Source organism: Triturus cristatus, chromosome 6 (genome assembly GCF_964204655.1).
Source record: "Triturus cristatus chromosome 6, aTriCri1.1, whole genome shotgun sequence".
NCBI classification, from domain to species: Eukaryota; Metazoa; Chordata; class Amphibia; order Caudata; family Salamandridae; genus Triturus; species Triturus cristatus.
Window position 1 is genome coordinate 1,789,524,350 of NC_140589.1, and position 19,153 is coordinate 1,789,543,502.

The window sequence follows — 19,153 nt, forward strand, 5'->3', positions numbered from 1 at the left end:
CACTATGTTACATCACTCCATTCAACTCTACTCCACTGTACAAGACTTTACCTCACTGTATGCTACTATGCAACAAACTGCTGTTTCACACACTACTGTACTCTATGCAATTTCACTCTAGAGAACTCTCCTACACTGCATGCCACTCTCTGACACTTTACACCTGTATAAATCCCTTCACTGTACAACACTGTACTGTAATGTATGCCACTGTACAACACTCTAAAACACTCTAGTCCACTATACAACACTGTATGCAACTCTTTGTATGCCACTGCACACCACTGTATTCCACTCTACTGTCACACAGAACACCACCCCTCCACTGTATGCCAGTCCACTGTACGTCACTCAATGTCAATGTACTCTATAACATTATGTCAATCTGCTCTACCATATTCTATAACAATGTACTATACTGTACACAACTTTACTCTACAAAATTCAAACTAGACTGTATGCCACTCTACTCTACTGTAGTCTATATCACTTTCAAATACTGTATGACACCCCACTACACTCTACTGTACACCACAGTACTCCAATTTATGACACCTTACTCGACTATATTCTATGCCACTCTCCTCTACTGTACTCCACACCACTATAGTCTATGACATGCCACTCCACACTGACCCTTTATTCCACTCTACAGTACCCCACTCCAGTGCACTCCACTCTACTCCACTCTACTACACTTTATCCCACTCTACGCCACTGTACTATACTCTGCTATATGCTGCTCCACTCTCCAACACTGTGCTCCACTTTATTCAACACCACTCTACAACACTGTACTGCACTTTGTGCAGCTCTATGACACTCTACTCAACTGTATCCCATCCACTATACTACACTTTATGACACTCAACAACACGCCACTCAACTTCTCTTTATGGTACGCCACTCCACTATATGACACTCTCCTCCACTGTACTCTACAATCCTTCACTTGGCAATACTGCACTCTATGACACTCTGTTTCACCCTACTCCACTCTAAAACACTCTACTATGACAGTCTACGACATGCTACTCAACTGTTTGGCACACTATTCCACTGCACAATTCGCTTCTCCAGTCTACGATACTTGACTCTACTATACGAGACACCATGCCACTACACTTTACTGCACTATAAAATAATGTACTACATTCTGCTACACTCTATTCCAATCTACAATACTCCAGTCTATGACAATAGGCATTATAATACTCTCCTCTCCTCCACTGTACTGTACAACACTCCACATAACAACTCTCCACATGTGACACTGGAATCTACGATTTAAAACACAATTTTATTAAAAGTTTTAAAAAAACAATGAAATTCAATTTAAAAAGTAAACAAAGGTTAAATCTTAGTTATAGTTAGGAAAATTTATTTTCCTTCTACACACCAGGTTTAAACTACAAAAACTTTATAAATTCTAGTTATAACTTTTATTCACAATTTATCCACCATCTTCAAATTATTATAAGTAGCAGACCTTGTTACGCACTCTTTTCAACTCTCTAACCAGGCAACACTAACTATAACTTGCCACTCTACCACGCACTGTGATACTCAAAAAAACAACTAATAACCTATATAGACACCCATGTAGCTACTCACCAACCCATGCAGCCACTTATACACAAAGTGAGAGACTGATACAGATATTTACATATTTAAACATTACTCACTAAGCCATGTATTCACTATGATACACTTAATCAGTCAGTTACACAATCAATTTTTCAAAAACAAATCATCCATTTAGACACTTATATACCCATTTATTTTTCCATCGACCTTGAGATATACATATATAAAAAATATTTAATTTTCAGAAAAACACACATTCACTGGATGATGTCATCAGTGATGTCATTTGAGATGTCATCAGTGATGTCATGAGTGATGTCACAGACCATGTCATGAGTGATGTAATATGTGACGTCATCAGCAGTGCATTGCGGGTGCGCGAGTTATAGTTAGCTGAACTAACTATAACGGGGGAATTTCAATGGTTTTGTACAAGTGAAAAGTCCAGCTAACTATAACACCCCTGAAACCTATGGTTTTTTCAGTGAATTTCTGAGGTTTTTTAAATGCTAATTCCTAACTATAACGTGCCTGAAACCTATGGTTTTTTCTGTGAATTTCAAAGGTTTTTTAAATGCTAATTTCTAACTATGCCTACAGAGATAGGACATGTGAAGAAAGAAGAAAAAATGCACAGAAAGAAAAAAAAGAAGTGCAGAAAGAAGCAACAGAAGTCCTCAAAGACGAAGAAAAGTGCAGGAAGAAGGATAACGTGCAGAAAGAACAAAAAGAAGAGCAGAAAGAAGCCTTGTTGCAAAATCATCCTGTACCCTCAACCTTTTTCAGACGGATACTGGTGGTAACTGAGTCTGACTAACGAGTCCTAGAGCCAGTGCTATGTTAAAAGACACTTAGAATGCAGTGAAAACACCTACATACACTAGGGAACATTATGCGTTGGGGTCCCCCTGTGATTAGCATGACCTCCTCTGTAAACCCCTAATATATAATAGGGCATGGGGATTAAAACTACCTCTTAAAACAGGCCACAGGGCGTTTTTGCACACGTTAGCTCAGGCCCCGTCCCCGCCCTTCACCACTGTGCAAACACACCCTGTGTCCGTTTTTAGTTGGGAGATTAAGTTCATTTGAATCCTGAGGGTCCCTAGGGTCCAACTAGCCCACTAGGTACCTCCAGTAAGTGCCACAGAGCTGCGTTGCAGAGAGGTGTAAAAAGTGGCACGGCCTGGACCACCTCTCTGCAATGCAGCTCAGTGGCGCTTACTGGAAGCACTTGGTGGGCTAGTTAGCCCCCAGGGGCCCTAAGTATTGAAGGAGAATTATATCCCCAATTTAAAACGTGCCATAGTGCGTGTTTGCACACGTCACCTCAGGCCCCGTCCCCTCCCTTCACCAATGTGTAAACGCGCCCTGTCGCTGTTCTAAGTTGAGAGATTAAGTCCCCTTGATTCCTAAGGGTCCCTAGGGTCAAACTAGACCACTAGGTACCTCCAGTAAGCGCCACAGAGCTGCGTTGCAGAGAGGTGTAAAAAGGGGCTTGGCCTCAGAACACCTGTCTGCAGCGCAGCTCCCTGGTGCATACTGGAGATGCCTGTTGGGCTAGTTGGCCCTCAGGGACCCTCAGTATTGAAGAGGAATTAATTCCCCAACTTACAACTCGCCAGGGGGCGCGTTTGCAGAGTGCTGCAAGGAGGGGGCGTGGCCTCCGGCACGATGCCAGTCTTTTATTTATTTTAATTTTTTAAGAAGGGGGGCTGTGTGGTTCCCCTTCTTATTCTAATTTATTGGCCCTGATGACCCCATCCCCCAGGGTCTGTCTCCTAATTATATTTTTTTTACCCCAATCCCCAGGGCCGGCCACTGTTTTTTATTATTTTTAAAAACTATATATTTATAGACACACCTAGGACATGCTGGACAAACCGTACGTACCTATCACCATGACGATTTGCGTGATATTCATTAAAAGGCGACTATGCATACAATGAATCCACGTGGAATGTATTTACACCACTAGTGAAGCTCTGAAATGTCTGATGCCCTACCGTGCCAAATCCCGGTAGTCACCCTTGTCCTTTATTTATACAAACATGGGTAGCTATTGACGGGCACATTTAATACACATGCACACCAAGCCATTCAAAGGGGATTCGACAAAAATTTGACCAAAACTATGCAAGAAACCCCCCTCACGGTTAATAAAACACACATCCACTGCCGGATGTGTAATACTTTTTATTTTACTCTCTGGAAAGGGGACGAACATCACTTGAGAGTCACAGCGCGCTCCTGGCAGAGCCCAATGCTGTGTTACACCCACCATTGCCTGCTGATTGCCACACACCTCTGTGTTGTATTCCCCTAGCTAGTGCATATGCTATGACACTCTCTAGCCCATGTGCACTGTAACACCACCCCGTGAATATGTCATGCCACACTTGTCTTCGCACGGGTTATGTTGCCCCATCTAACGTGCCTTCCTCGATGCCTATGTTATAACGCACAGTGCTATGCCATACATATTACAATCTGGGATCCATATCTTTGTCACAGTGCATATGCAATGTTACACTCCCCAGGACATATTTTATATTACAACTTTAGAGACTAGTTAGGTTACACAACACTGCCCTGTGCATATTACACTCCAAGGCGCATATCGCATAGCACGCGCTAGTGCCTGTGCTATCTCGCGCTCTCCACTGAATCTGTCATTGCACACAATGTATTGCATATTATATTTCACGCCCTGGTTCATCTTATATCACACTTTTTGGTGCATAGTTTATACCATACACTATATCTAGTTTTCATTTTCAATCATGCTCTCAGGACTATGTTCTATATAACACTGTGTTCACCTACCCTTTTCACGGGCATTACATTTTGCGATAGGGGGTGGAGGGTCAGGGGGTGTTTCTGCCAAGTGAGCCCGGAGTCACAGTCACAACCGTCCTCTTCTTCCTGAATAAAAGTGAGATTATGCTGCATACTTGTTCATATTTTAAGTAGTTCGCACAGACACACGTTTTAAAAACAATAAAGTTCCTAATACCCGCCTTCTCTGAACAGTTAGCTTGCTGCCCCATCCCCTTCCTCCCTATCCTCTGTTGTGTGAATCCATGGACTAGCCTCCTCCCTCCTGCCATGCATGGTCTGATGTGCTGCCACTGCCCTCAATTTAGTATGATGTACCAGTCCACTCCTCCTGCCCTCCATTGCCCAATTCTATGCCCCATCATTGACCTCCTGCTTAAACTCTGTGCTTAGCTTGCTGCCCCTATTCTCCTTCCCCCTGCCCTCCGATGTCTTTGTGTATGCCCCTGCTCTATCCTTTTTGCCCACCATGTTCCATGGACCTGCCACTCCTATCTACTCTGAGTGTTCTGTTGAGCTGCCACTCCCCTCCCACCTGCCTAGCATTGTCAGATGACTGTAACCTGTCCCTGCCACCTCCACCCTGCCTGTCCACATGCCATGCCCCTATCCCCTTCCTCCTGTCCTCCATGGTCCATTTTACTGCAACACCCTTCTGCCCTCCCTGGTCTGTTGTGCTGCAACTGCTCCTCCTGCCTGCCCCGTGCGGTCTGTTGTGAGGCCTCTTCCCCTGAACTTTCTTGTCTGTGCACAGGTGCTGACCCTCCCTTCTATCCTCCATCGTCCTTTGTGCATGCCCCTGCACCCTCCTTCTTGCCCATCATAGCCATTGTGCTACCACTAACCCTCCCACTTGCCATGCATGGTCTTCTGTGCTGCCATGGCCCCTCCCACCTTCCCTGTGTGGTCAGTTAGCTGCCCCTGAACCCCTCCCACCTTCCCTCCATGGTCTGTGTGTATGCCATCACAGTCTCACTGTTGCTCTTCATGGTGTGTCTTGCTTCTAGTGCCCATCCTGCCTGACCTCCATGGCTATCTTGCTGCTCCTGCCCTGCCTCCTTGCCCCCAGCCCTCTGTTTACATGTGCAGACCCCTACTCCCTCCCTCCTGGCTTGTCTGTTCCATTGTAATGCCCCTGATCCATCCCTCCTGCCCTTTATGGTCTGTTATGCTGCAGCTTTCTCTCCTGTCTGTCCATTATGGTCCTGCCTCTTGCCCCTCTGTTCTCTGTTGTCCATGTGCATGGTCCTGTCCCCTCCCTCTTGCTTTCTATGGATTGTTGTGCTGCACTCCCGTCCCGCATGCCCTGTGTGGTGTATTGTGCTGCTGCAAACCCTGATGCCTGCCCTGCAGGGTCAGTTTGGTGCACCTCTCCATGTCCCTCCTGTCCTCTGTTATCCAAGTCCATGTCCCTACCCCATTTCCTTCCATGATCCAATGTACCATACTTGCGAACATTTTGAACTTGGTAAGAGGGAGATTTTGAAAAAAAAACTGGGGTATTGATTTTCCCCTTTGAGTTACATTGAAAAAGAGGAGATTGTAGACAGGAGACAGATAAAATAAAGCCCATTTGAGCTTAAAAATATTGGACGTTTCCTGGCTGAATCGGGTCTGTTGGCATGTATGGTTGTACTACCATTGCCTCTTTCTTCTGCCCACAATGGTCTATTACATTGCCACAGCCTCTCTTGCAAGTCCTGTATTGTTGGTTGGTTGCCTCTGCCCCCCTTTCCACTGCCCTCCATAGTCTGTTGTGCTGCCACGGCCCTTCCTGCCTGCTCAGTGTGGTTAAATTGTTGCCTTCGCACCCTCCTACCTGCCTTCAATTTTCAGAGTCTGTGCCCCTGGCCTCTGCCTCTCAACAGTATCCTAATGAACAACTAGATGGCTAACATTCTATATTTATTACAAAAGTGTGGAACGCCTGACGTCATCTTGATGTAATCAAAACTGTAATACCTAGAGCATTTACTTTAGAAATTACATATATGAGAGGGTCTTATTGGCATCACAATTATGGTTAGTGCTCTAAAAGACTAAAATAAGGACATATTTTCTGAGTTTTCAAATAGCGAGAAAGCACTTTTAAATTATTTGTTACCTTTATGTTTTTTTATCCAGTTGACCACTTGAATAAATGTTGCACTTAGGGGAGATGATGTGGTGTTACTTCCAGAACTGCAGACTTTGCAACTGGGGAACCAGGTTGGAGTTTCTGCTTCAGCTCGACATTCTGTGATTCTGGTCAAATCACTTAGTCTCCCCATGTCTACAACCAAAATGAATTTGTTCTTGTGTGATGTAACCAATGCTCATGTAAAGCACTCCAATACCTGACAAGTCTGCACTATATAACACTGCAAAAACACAAAATAATAAGTGTTTTGCACACTTCTGTCATTGGGCTATATTTGGGCTACATCTGGGTGATTTTGGGCTACATTTGGGCTCTTTTGTATCCGGTGGCCATCTTGGGAGATTTATTTGTTATGAAGTTTCCTAATTTCCTCATGTACTGCAGTCTCCTCAGTAGGAAATGCTTTCAGTTTTTTACTTTGATTCCAAAGGCATTCAGATATGTCACACATTTGCCATACATTCTGAATGTTAGCACTCTAGCTGCTCATTAGATCACTGTAGTAAAACTACTGTTCACTATGGAAGTCTGCTCCTGGTATTAAAAGTGCATGTTTCAGTCTGCATGTCAGAATTTTAGTGAAATAGAAGAGGATTTGAGAAGTCACTCAAAATGTGCCCTCATTTTCTTTCTTCAGCATTAATCATAATTTCTATGGCAAAATGAACCCCCTCATTGTGTTCCTTTTTAAATTAAATGTTTTAAGTGTTGCCAGTTTATTCCAATCAAGATGGCTTCAGGTGTGCCATACTTTTGTCATAATGAAGACAGTAAGTGCTCTAGTTGTTTTTAAGAACACTCTGAGACATTCTGTCATTGGGCTATACTTGGGCTACATCTGGGTGATATTTGGGCTACATTTGGGCTCTTTTGTCTCTGGTGGCCATCTTGGCAGACTTATTTGTCATGAAGTTTCCTAATTTCCTCATTTACTGCAGTCTCCTCAGTAGGAAATACTTTCAGTTTTTTACTTTGATTCCAAAGGCATTCAGATGTGTCACACATTTGCCATAAATTCAGAATGTTAGCACTCTTTTTGCTCATTAGATCACTGTAGTAAAGCTACTGCTCACCAGGGAAAACTGCTGCTGGTATTGAAAGTGCATGTTTCAGTCTGCATGTCAGAATTTTTTAATGAAATAGAAGAGGATTTGAGATGTCACTCAAAATGTGCCCTAATTTTTCTTTCTGCAGCACTAATCATACTTTTTATGGAAAAATGAACCCCCTCATTTTGTTCCTTTTTAAATGAAATGTTTTAAGAGTTACCACTTTAATCCAAGCAAGATGGCTTCAGGTGTGCCATACGTTTATCATAAGTAGGACTGTTAGCGCTCTAGTTGTTCTTTGGAACACTCTGGGAAGCTGCAGTAGAACACAAAGGAATCAACTGACAGTCTCTGCCTTTGTTGGATGTACATGATTTACTGAGAATGTCAGACTTCATTCTCACATGACTGAGAAAGATAATGTGAATTTACAGAAAATAAGCTCTCAGTTTAGCTTATAGATCACCTTCCAAACCTATGTGGGAAAAGCATGAGAAAATATTTTTCTCTCAATCATGATATCCCAGCAGAAGGCTTTTTCACATGGTGAAATCACCTTAGAACATACCACAATTCCTAAAATGAGTATGGTACCATCAACAAATGATTTAAAATGTAACTAAAGTCTTAAAACCTTCCATTAACTGCAATGCTTTTTAATGAGGTGCTATCATGTATATTGGTCCCAAGATGGCTGCCAACACTTCTTGGATGAAGTGCTGACAGCCAATCAGATCTCAGGATGAGATGTGTGGTTAGGCTCCGCCCACATATATATATGATTTTACTTTTGATTTTCTCAGGAACTACTGAACAGATTGACACCAGACCTGCAAAAGGCACATCCCTGACCTGAGGACTACCTCTCTGCCAAATTTCAAGTAATTCTGTTCAGCCGTTCGGGCTGTACCTTGGACTAAAGGTCCCTATGGAAAATTGCATGGGGAAAACGCGTTTTGGGACACCCCTTTTTTCTCAGCCCCCACTTGACGAATCCCCCCGAGACTTTCAGGGTAGGAGGGGAGCGGAGCGCCCCACCTATTTTGAAAATTTTGAGAGGATTCGTCAACCGGCGCCACAGTTATTCCAAATAGAATGTTGCGGATTTCCTATGCAAACACGGTCCTAACTATAACTATCTACTGGCGACCGCCAGTAGATAATATATATATATATATATATATATATATATATATATATATATATATATAGATAGATAGATACATTACCTACTGGCGGTCACCATTAGGTAGTTATAGTTAGGAACTAGTTTCCACATAGGAAAAGCGTTTTTTCTTTTGCCAATATCTTTTGTGCTGTTCAACGAATCTTCACGAAATTTTTAAAACTAATGCCCTGTTCCAGTCAGCTCCTGTATTGAAAGTTTTGGGGTGTTCAGTCGAGTGGGGCTGAGAAAAAAGAGGGTCCCAAAACACATTTTCTCTGGGTAAAATTTCCATAGGAAACTTTAGAAAAAGCTACAGCCCGAACTGCTGAACAGAATTACACCAAGTTTGGCAAAAAGTAGCTCTTGGTTCAGAAAGCGACCTTTTTTTTTAAAATGGTGTCAATCCATTCAGTAATTCATATTGAAAATATTTATATATCTGGTGTCCGCTGTGGATCCCCGAACCCTCCCGAGGTTGATTCTGATTTGCTGCCAACACTTTTTGGTTTGTTTCAATATGAATATTTCAGGAATTACTGAATGGATTTACATCAAGTCACAAGACAAAAGGTCATGAAACAAGAAAAGGGGGCAGGGTAGAAACGCCCAGACCCCCAGCCCACAAAAAGCATTAATTTTTTTAATCTTCATCTCAAACCTGTGCACGGTGTCTCGGACACACATCTAAACATAGTACTGAATCTCTGTACTCTTGCGCTCCGCTCATGGGGCTTACTAACACAAGATTTTACATAATAAAAAAGACGGAGGTATATATGGGGCTTTAAATGCGATTTAAATCTTATTTAGAGTACCAGAGTAATGTTAGAAATCTGTGGTGATCAGGTAATGAGGTTAAAGAACATCTCACCTGTCACTGTAACTGTGAATGTAGAGAAATGCTTTAATCTTACATTACGGGTGGCCTGTTCTTTTACAGTCCCTGTGAATCATGTTATCTGGGAATTACCTCATCCCTCTCAATTTTATCATGGGATAAATGTCCAATTAATAACAATATTTAGGATTTTGGCACAAAATGTAAGCCCTCATTACATGTCTGAACAGGGTGGGGTATTTACAGGGCTGGCTTTGTTGCTGGTTACACCCAGTGCAACAGTCATTTTTTTGGCCCCTCGCCTCTCCCATGTCCTCCTTCTCCACGAATTCCCTCACTACCACTGTCCAACAGTGCCCCTTATCTCTTTGTAGTCCCTCTCTGACAGGCATTTCAGTTTTTATAGCGCTGCTCATATTAAACTCAGACTCTGTTCTGTGACCTGCTTGGTACACGTTCTTTTCAGCAGGCACATTAACCCTCTGCGCTATTTTATGATAATTTAAAACTGCCACTAGACAAAACTCCATCTCTCTCCAGCAAGAGCATTAATCACCAGAGTAATATTGACAATTCGGTTTCCTGAAAACTGCTGAACACACAAGGGACTCTGCAGCTGGTGCTTTTAAATCCATGTTATTTAGTGTTATTGCTTCCTAAAAACTGCTGGACACACAAGGAACTCAGCAGCTGGTGCTTTTAAAGCCATTAGTTTTTTTTATACACCCTCCTCTGCGAGATCAGCAGGTGGTGTGACGGCACTGGTTGCACCAGTACCCTAAAGTTGGACCTGGGTATATACATATTCATATATTTAGGAATCAGCCTGTGCACAGCCGTTGGTAGGTGAATTTGTATGGGTGTTTCGTGCTCCAGGGTATCATCCTCTGAACAGAGTGTAATGGATATCACTGAAGTTGCACCCCCATATCCATGGGGTATGTCCCCCGGGCACAGGAATAGTCCTTATGTACATAAGGACTATTCCTATATACATATTCATCACACATGGTAAATATTATTTCCCCTGGATGACGTATCCACCACGTGCAGTAAATGGCCCCTATTCAACAGGAAAACAAGGCATAACATATATGGAACTGCTTTTTAACACATCAATTGCCTTTTTTTCCAGTCCTTTTTCCCCCAGATAAATTTCAGGGGATATCTGCGTAGATGTGATTGCTAACACACAACTCATAATTCCATTCCCTATGTCAACACATGTTTGCACAGGGATCAGAATTAAGCCATAAACTTGTAACGAGGGCCATTGTTGGCGATAATAATGATCGCACCTTTTTAAAAACTCCCATCCCTGTGGTATGAGACTTTATAAAGTGAGATCCATATCGCATCCCAAAATGGCCATTCAAGATGAGTGCCTTCCGTAAATATGTATATGTACCCCAAATACTATCTAGTAATTTATAAAACTCTGTGATAGCCTTTGACAAGTTCTTGGAGGCTAGTATTGTCAAATACTAGCTACTGAGATCTTTTGTTTAATATTGAGGTGTGTGCCAATTAATCTTGAAAGCTCGTGCCCTATTAAAGACCTTTGATCTCCGAAGACACTCCCACATTAGTGAGGATTATCCATGTGTTCTAAGTTCAAGATCTAAAAGTTCTGGAGTGATAACACCTCTAATTAAGACCATTTTTCCTTATTTTCCAGTTGCTGATTTCTTTGATGATGGATTCCGTAATCCAGCCGAGGCGTATCTCAAAGTGTGTTCTGTGATCTCAGATCCAGCGTTGAATGACAAGAAGCCCGCCAGCGGAAGTCCCGCACCCAGCAAGCAGCAGCTGGCGGTCTCAGCAGGGGGTACCACGCTGCAGAAGCGCAGTGTCCTGCGGACGGAAGAGGTGAGGTGGCCTATTTATCCTGGATTGTCCTCATGTCTTTCCCAACCATAGGCAGCTTCCTCAGGCCAGTCTCAAAGCTTACAGAGACTGTTGCTGCCGGTCCCACTGCATGTTCTATGTATCAGACCAATTTGAGGAAGAATAAATTATGTTTTCATTCCCTTTCAATAGGAGAAACAAGGATAAGATTGAAGGGTTTCTAGTATTTTGCAAGTCTCTAGATGTTCTTGCCTTCAGTCACCAAGGTAGTGCACAAACAAGGTCAGTCTTTTGTGGCTTTAGTTCAGGTGATGGTTATGGGGAAATCATCTAGGTGTGGTCATGGAATGATGGACCAATACATGAGTTAATGCAGGGTGATTTAGACATAGATGATTCAGATTAACCCATCACTCGTTCACTCTTGCACAAGGTTGTGCTGTTGTCAATTGCACTGCACTGTAATTGCATTTAAGGTCCAAGGGGTTCCCCTACGACAGTGCATGAAGGAGGGAAAGATCACCAACCCATGGAAATAATGGACAACACGCATAAGGGCCTGTGGGGTTCACCCAGGAGCAGTGATGATGGGATCCAGGAAGTGCAACAGAGCCAAGGGATGATGAGATGGGTCTGTGGGTCTGCATAAGAGTGGCTGAGGATAAACTCACAGGCCTGAGCTCTATAGTGCCATCTGTAGTACAAGCTGTGAAGAGAATGTCTAGGAGCAGCAGAGAAGTAATGAAAGCACAACCCATAGATGCAGATAACATTAGAAACCAAAGAGAGAGTGGGCCAAACAGTGACTGTAGAAGGAATGCTGTTCATTCTCGGTTCAAAGACGAGTGGGAGGTGGAAGTGAATCAGGCAATGTTTATGGCCCAAGGCCTCACTCGGCCCTGACAGGGTAAAGAGGCAAGACACCACAGGAAGACACTGTTGACTTCTCTAGCCTTCAAACAGGTGCCTGAGCTGAAAGCCCTGGGAGGAGAGGTTAAAATGGTCAGGGGTTGAGGGCAAAGTGAGAAGAGGAGTGAAGAATTACAGATGGTGCAGAGAGAAAAAGAGAGAGGAAACAAGTTGTAGGTTACAGGGAGTAAGACAGCAGAGGGCCAGTGTGAGGTGATGTGAACTACTACACTCAGCAACACCAGGAAGTCTAAGAAAAATTTAAAAACAAATTTGTTGACGCCGTTAGGGGCTTGGTATCAGAGACAAGCGGTGGCAAACATGGGTCTGGCTTCTGTTTTTTGTGTCTCTGACCGACCTAAGAGGGTGCAGGGCAAGAAGAGCCGGGCTTTACAGCGACTTTAAACATGTTGAGTCTGTGATGACTTTCATTAGGGTACGATTTTACAATATGAAAGTGGGTTTCAGTAGCGATCAAATGGAAGACGTAAGAGTGTTATCACTAGCTAACCTCACGCTGAAGAGACACCAGATTCCATGACGCTAATAGGAATCCTTCAGGGGTAGAAATACACATAATTTGACTGACCCCAGATAAGCTAACTAAAACAACTTGTGATTCCCTGCAAGACTAGACTAGACTACAAGTCAAACTGTTTTAATAAAGAAATAGTGGTGGCAAAGCATTTGCTAGCATGTTAGATATCTATAGCAGTGACTAAAAAGTTGACAGAGGTGCATACACCAATTAAGACAAATCGAGTAGTTTAAAGCAGGTCTGGTTTTTGTAACATGAGAGACAATTTGACAATCTTTATTCATGGAGCTTTGATCCCAGAAGAAACTGAAGCACCTTCCAGTGGTAGCACAGAGTGTCTATTTGATTTCTTGCAATTCACTTATTGGGGGATGTCACCTTGTCTCTCTGTTTATGCAGGTGTCAGAAGGAAGGATTCCAAGTTCATACAAGGTCAGACACGGACCATGTAGTGAAGAAAAACTGCATGAGGTATTTGGGAAGAACATTGGAAGAGGCAGAGGAGACCTTTTCTTTGATCAGAGAGTTGGAGAGTGAGTGTTGTGTCAAGGAAGCTGTTAGTGGTGTTATTGTTTTATTAGATCTGCCGAAGCTGGGGAGATACTTTGAGGACAATGAGAAGATGGTCCTTCAGGGAATGAAGGTCAGATGTCCTGGTACTGATTGTCATTCGGCAAAATGATCAAACAAAGAGGGACAGTGGACGGGGGAATAATGTAGGGTGGCCACATGTTGCTACCGATGTGGGAGCTCCAGAAAGTAGTCATAGAGCAATGCAGTGAGTGGCAGCTCCTGGTATCAAGGTTGTTGTAATTGCTTGGTAGGAATAAGGTGGACAAGAGGGATAAAATGAGGCACAATGTCAAGCTTGTCTAATAAATTCACAATTGGACTAGGAAGAAAGAGGATGGGAATACGAAGGAGGAATGTCATTGGGAATAACTCGGACTTTAGAGAGTGGTACCACTAGAAACATTAAAGAGCAGCTCAGTCAAGTGTCAGATTGGAGTGCCTCTGGTTTGCCCAATGCCTTTGCTTAATTCCATGTGTCTTTATGGGCAATAAACTTAAAAGATTAAAAAATAAAATATATGAGGTCTGTGGTTGTAGCTCAATCAATCTGATACATTCAGCCTTCACATGAGTGGGATCTAGCTCGCAATTCGATCCCCGGCACCGGCGGCAGGTCAGCCCAGCACCATGTGACTCTGGGCAATAGCTTGCTTAATCTTCCCGATGGCCCCCAGCGCTGGGATGCCTTCAGATAGCTGTTCACGCTTTACAAATACTGGATTTACATTTACATCTAAATCAGGATATAGTGGGTTCATTCTTTCTACAACTTGGATACTACATGACTGGACATGTTTGCAGCATGGGTGAATACCAAGTGCGACAAATGTTCCGACAATGTTTCTTGGGTTACTTGCTTCTCTCCATTGTCTTTATGGGGTAAAATATTTCCTAATGTTGAATGTTTAAATGGCAGAAAATCTGTAAGTGCCCCACTTGTGAAATTTTGCCCGGAACGTGATCTGGTGACAGCCTTAGACAGCAAATGCTAAGTCCATTTTAGTACTCCAACCCATTAGCAACCCGTTTTGTATAATTTATCTTATTGGTAATTTTTAAAAGTGAGAGCGCCTTTAAATTTTTGCTTATGTAGTGGATGTTTTGGCTAGATTATCATCATGGAGATAGGGCGAGCCTCGGTCTTCGCGTGGTACCGAGGAGCAATCTGAACGAATAGAGACCTCAGACTCCGGTCTCAGGCTCACCCTCTCCCTGGCAGCTCAGCTTTGCTGTGTGGTGCCTGCCAGCCCCCAGGTGCAGGGTTCGAGGCTACCCTGCCACTGGTTCTAGTGTTCCTCATTTGTTGCTGATTGTTTCTCGTTTCCTCATTTGTGCCTGTTTTATTACTCGTTTTTGTCTTTTGGGCCTGATTTTGTTGTACTTCTGTCTTGCGCACTGTTCCCTAACTGTGAATCATTTCCCTGACGGGTAATCCCTGTTTTTCTCTTCTTCACTGTACTCTACTCTGTAATTTCTTCCCGCTGTTTTCTTTTGGTCTCCCTGCTGCCGTGTCCACCCGTGACCCTGCCCCCGGACACCCCCCTCCCACCTCCCAGTTACTCGTTCCCTCCTCCCTCCCCTACATAATGGCGGCCGCTGCGCCGCTGCTTGCCTTAGCTGCGCCAAAGGCGCGCCTAAGGCAAGCCCATCTGCGCCCGTCCACAACCCGACTGCGACAAGCGCCAGGGCCCCTGGTTCTCCTAGACATCTCCACTACAACTCCAACACCCTCCACGCACTCAACCCTGGAAGACACGGCGACTGCGCAAGATCCTCGCCTATCAACACCTATGGGCAGTTCTCTTGCAGGCCCTGTCGCATAACCTTCATCATCGACAAAGGCCCAGCAACAGCCAAAGGAACTCCCAACATGCACCCCACCGAAGCCCTGACATGCATCCTGCTCAACGTGCACTACATTCACCGACACGCCATAGAAATCTGGGACCTGCTCGACACCCTCGTTGCGTTCTTCACAGAAACATGGACAAAGGCCACCTCCGGTCCCAACCTCACCGCCACCATCTCGGACTGCTACAAAATCCAGAGAAAGGACCGTCCTCACTCCCCAGGAGGAGGACTAGCCATCGCACACAAGACCCCACTCCGCCTCTCCACATCCAGCACGAATGACCCCCACTCCACCACTGAGCACCTCCACTTCCAGATCCAGATAAACCCTAGGACCACGCTACGCAGCACCCTTATCTACAGGCCACCAGGACTTCGCACCCACCACGTAGAATCCATCGCTGACCTCGCCGCACCCCACGCCATCACCTCCACGGACTACATTCTTCACGGGGACCTGAACTCCCACCTCAACAACGGCAGCGACCCCGACTCCACTGCCCTCCTCGACAACCTTGCCAACTTAGGACCTAAACAACTCGTCAACACACCCATGCACAAGGCAGGCCACACCCTTGACCCCATCTTCGCAGGAGGTACAAACATCTGCTTCCACCACACCACCCAGCCCCTCTGGACTGACCACCACTGCGCCCATTTCACTTTCAGCAACACCTTCACACCCAAACCCACCTCACGCCAGCCACGACGGAATTGGAGCAAGGTCACAGAGGAACTCTGGACCTCAACACCACCCTCTGCCAACACCCCCCCAGCACCACGACAGACCCGAACATTGCTGCCAGGGATCTTCACCGATGGGTCTCCTGCTGCGCCGACGAGCTCGTGCCCCTCTGCCCACCCGCACAACAACGCCTGCCGAAAGCCACCTGGTTCACCACAGAACTCCAAGAAGCCAGACGCTCCTGCAGACGCCTAGAGAAATCCTGGTGGAACCTGAAAACCACGGAAGCACGGAACAACCACAGGTATGCCCTGAAGGAATACCACCAGCGCATCAGGGCCACCAGACGGACCTTCATAAGAGACAAAGTTCAGACCAACGCGACCAACGCCAAGGAACTGTTCAACGTCATACAGCACTTCGCAAAACCTACCTGCGAAGCCACGGATGTCACACCCTCTCAGGAACTCTGCAAAAAGCTCAGCTCCTACTTCCATCTGAAGATCAAGTCCCTCTATGACAACTTCAGTGAACCAAAGACGAACACCACCGCCCTACCGACCACCATAGATAAACCCATCATCTCATCCTGGGACCCTGCTACCACCGAACTCATCACAGCCACCGTGAAGAAGACCCACTCTGGAGCCCCTCCGGACCCCTGCCCACCACACATCTTCCACAGGGCCGCCACCATCATCGCACCCGAACTAGAGCAGACCATCCGATCAGATCAGGCATCTGCCCAAATGACTGGAAGAAGGCAGAGGTTAAACCCCTCCTCAAGAAACCATCGGCTGACCCAACGGGCCTGAAGAACTACTGGCCCATCTCTCTCCTCCCCTTTGCAGCCAAAGTCACCGAGAGACTAGTGAACACCGAGCGCACCGCCTTCGTGGAAGAGAACACTGTCCTGGACGCCTCCCAGTCCAGATTCTCCAGCAACCACAGCACCGAGACCACCCTCCTCGCCGCAACTGATGACATCCGCATGCTGTTCGACCAGGGACACACCGCTGCACTCTTCCTTCTTGACCTCCCTGCAGCCTTCGACACAGTGTCTCATCGCACCCTCGCAGCCAGACTACACGACGCAGGAATACAAGGAACCGCCCTCAAATAGATCCAATCCTTCCTCTGCGACAGAACCCAAAGGATCCGACTCCCCCCTTCCTCTCCGAACCCACCGAAATCAACTGCGGAGTCCCCCAAGGATCTTCACTCTGCCCCACGCTCTTCAACATCTACATGGCCCCCCTCGCCACCATTGTCAGACACCACAGACTCAAGATTGTATCCTACGCCGAGGACACTCAGCTCATCCTCTCGCTCACCAAGGACTCCTAAGACACCAGACTCTGCTTCCAGAAGGGCATGCAGAGCATGGCAGCCTGGATGAACGATAGCTGCCTGAAGCTTAGCTCAGAGAAGACAGAGGTCCTCATCCTCGGCCCCTGCACCTCTGCCTGGGACAACACCTGGTGGCCCTCTGCCCTCTGGAGCCCACCCACACCCACGGACCACGCCCGGAACCTCGGCATCATCCTAGACTCCTCCCTCTCCATGAACCACCAGGTCAACGTCGTCGCCTCCGCCAGCTGTAACTGCCTGCGCATCCTCCGTAAGACCTTCAAGTGGATCCCCCTCGACTGCAGAAGGACCGTCACCCACGCACTCATCACCAGCAGACTGGACTACGGCAACGTCCTCTATGCCGGAATCAACAAAATGCTCCTACACAGGCTCCAGACCATCCAGAACGCCTTAGCCAGACTAGTCCTGGGACACCATGCCAGGAGGACATGACCCAACACCTACAAGACCTACACTGACTCCCCGTCGAGAAGAGGGTCACCTTCAAACTTCTGACCCACACCTACAAATCTTTACACAACAGCGCACCCAAATACCTCAACGAGAGAGTATCCTCCCACATACCAAAGAGGAACCTCCGCTCCGCCGACCTTGCCCTGGCAGAAGTCCCCCGCATCTGCAGAAACAGAACCGGCAGGAGAGCCTTCTCCCACATCGTAGCCAAAACCTGGAACACTCTCCCTGTGAACATCAGACGCTCCCCGACCCTGCCCACATTCAGGAAGGACCTCAAGACCTGGCTCTTAGGCTAACACGCAGCCGCCGCCCCACCCTCCCCCAGCGCCTTGAGACCCTCACGGGTGATTAGCGCGCTTTTTAAACCCCTGATTGATTGCCAGTTGCATATTGACACCACCATTGTTCAATGTAGAACTTTCTTTCTATATTGTTGTTCTTGAATTGACAAAATGTGTTTACGTTTTCCCCGAAGTATTCCTGTCTGTACTCATAGACATACCTAAAGTGTCTACTTTATGCATTCCACAGGAGGACAACTGCCGACTTTGTCATGCTTGTGCACAATTCGTTCCTAGATCCTTCAGAACATGAATAGATCAAATGATGGGGACTTTACACAATGGTATCCAAACCACGGCACAAGTACCCTTTTTCGAAACTGCACAACAGGGTCCAGCCGCCGCCTCTGTCTGAAGATAAACACTCTGATATTGATAAGAGTTTGCACAAAAAAAACATTCAGTATGCATAAAACAGGTGCACAGGCATTTTTCCATAACAAAGGTTCTTAAGCCCATACTTCTGGCAGCTAAAGAGTGTTAACACACTGAACTGAGAAGAAAAATGGAAAAAACACACGTACTACCCTCCACACCAATGCTCTGGAGGTAGAAATGTGACTTAGTACCAGGGAAGTAGCTACAAAATTAAAATACCCCCCACACCGAATTAAAGCTCTAATGGCACCAAGCAAGTAAATCTAGTTAGCCCAATCCTAAGTAGAAAAAATGTTCTCGTCTGGTCCATCCAAGCATTTATCCATTCATGCTTTCACGCTTCCATTTACCCGCTGCTAACCTCTACTTTACCGTTATATTCTGTCATCTATTCATGCTTTCATCCATCATCAATCTTTCCCATTCCATCCATCCACTCTGCGGTCCATTCTGCCATCCATCTATACACTCTGACATCCATGCTACCTCATTTCCATTCATCCTATCTGCCATCCATCAATCTATCCATCCCCCCATCCACATTGCCATACATCCATATACTCTGCCATCCATCGATCAA

The 19,153-nt window shown here is 45.6% G+C and overlaps 1 protein-coding gene across 1 annotated transcript in view; it reads left to right on the forward strand.

The window, feature by feature from the left end:
• LOC146822007 (brain and acute leukemia cytoplasmic protein-like) overlaps positions 1 to 19,153 on the forward strand; it is a 601,945-nt gene that overhangs the window by 570,483 nt on the left and 12,309 nt on the right. The window contains exon 3 of the mRNA XM_085609410.1: positions 11,299 to 11,489. Within this exon, the coding sequence (XP_085465536.1) occupies positions 11,299 to 11,489 (191 nt within the window). The remainder of the gene's footprint in view (positions 1 to 11,298; positions 11,490 to 19,153) is intronic.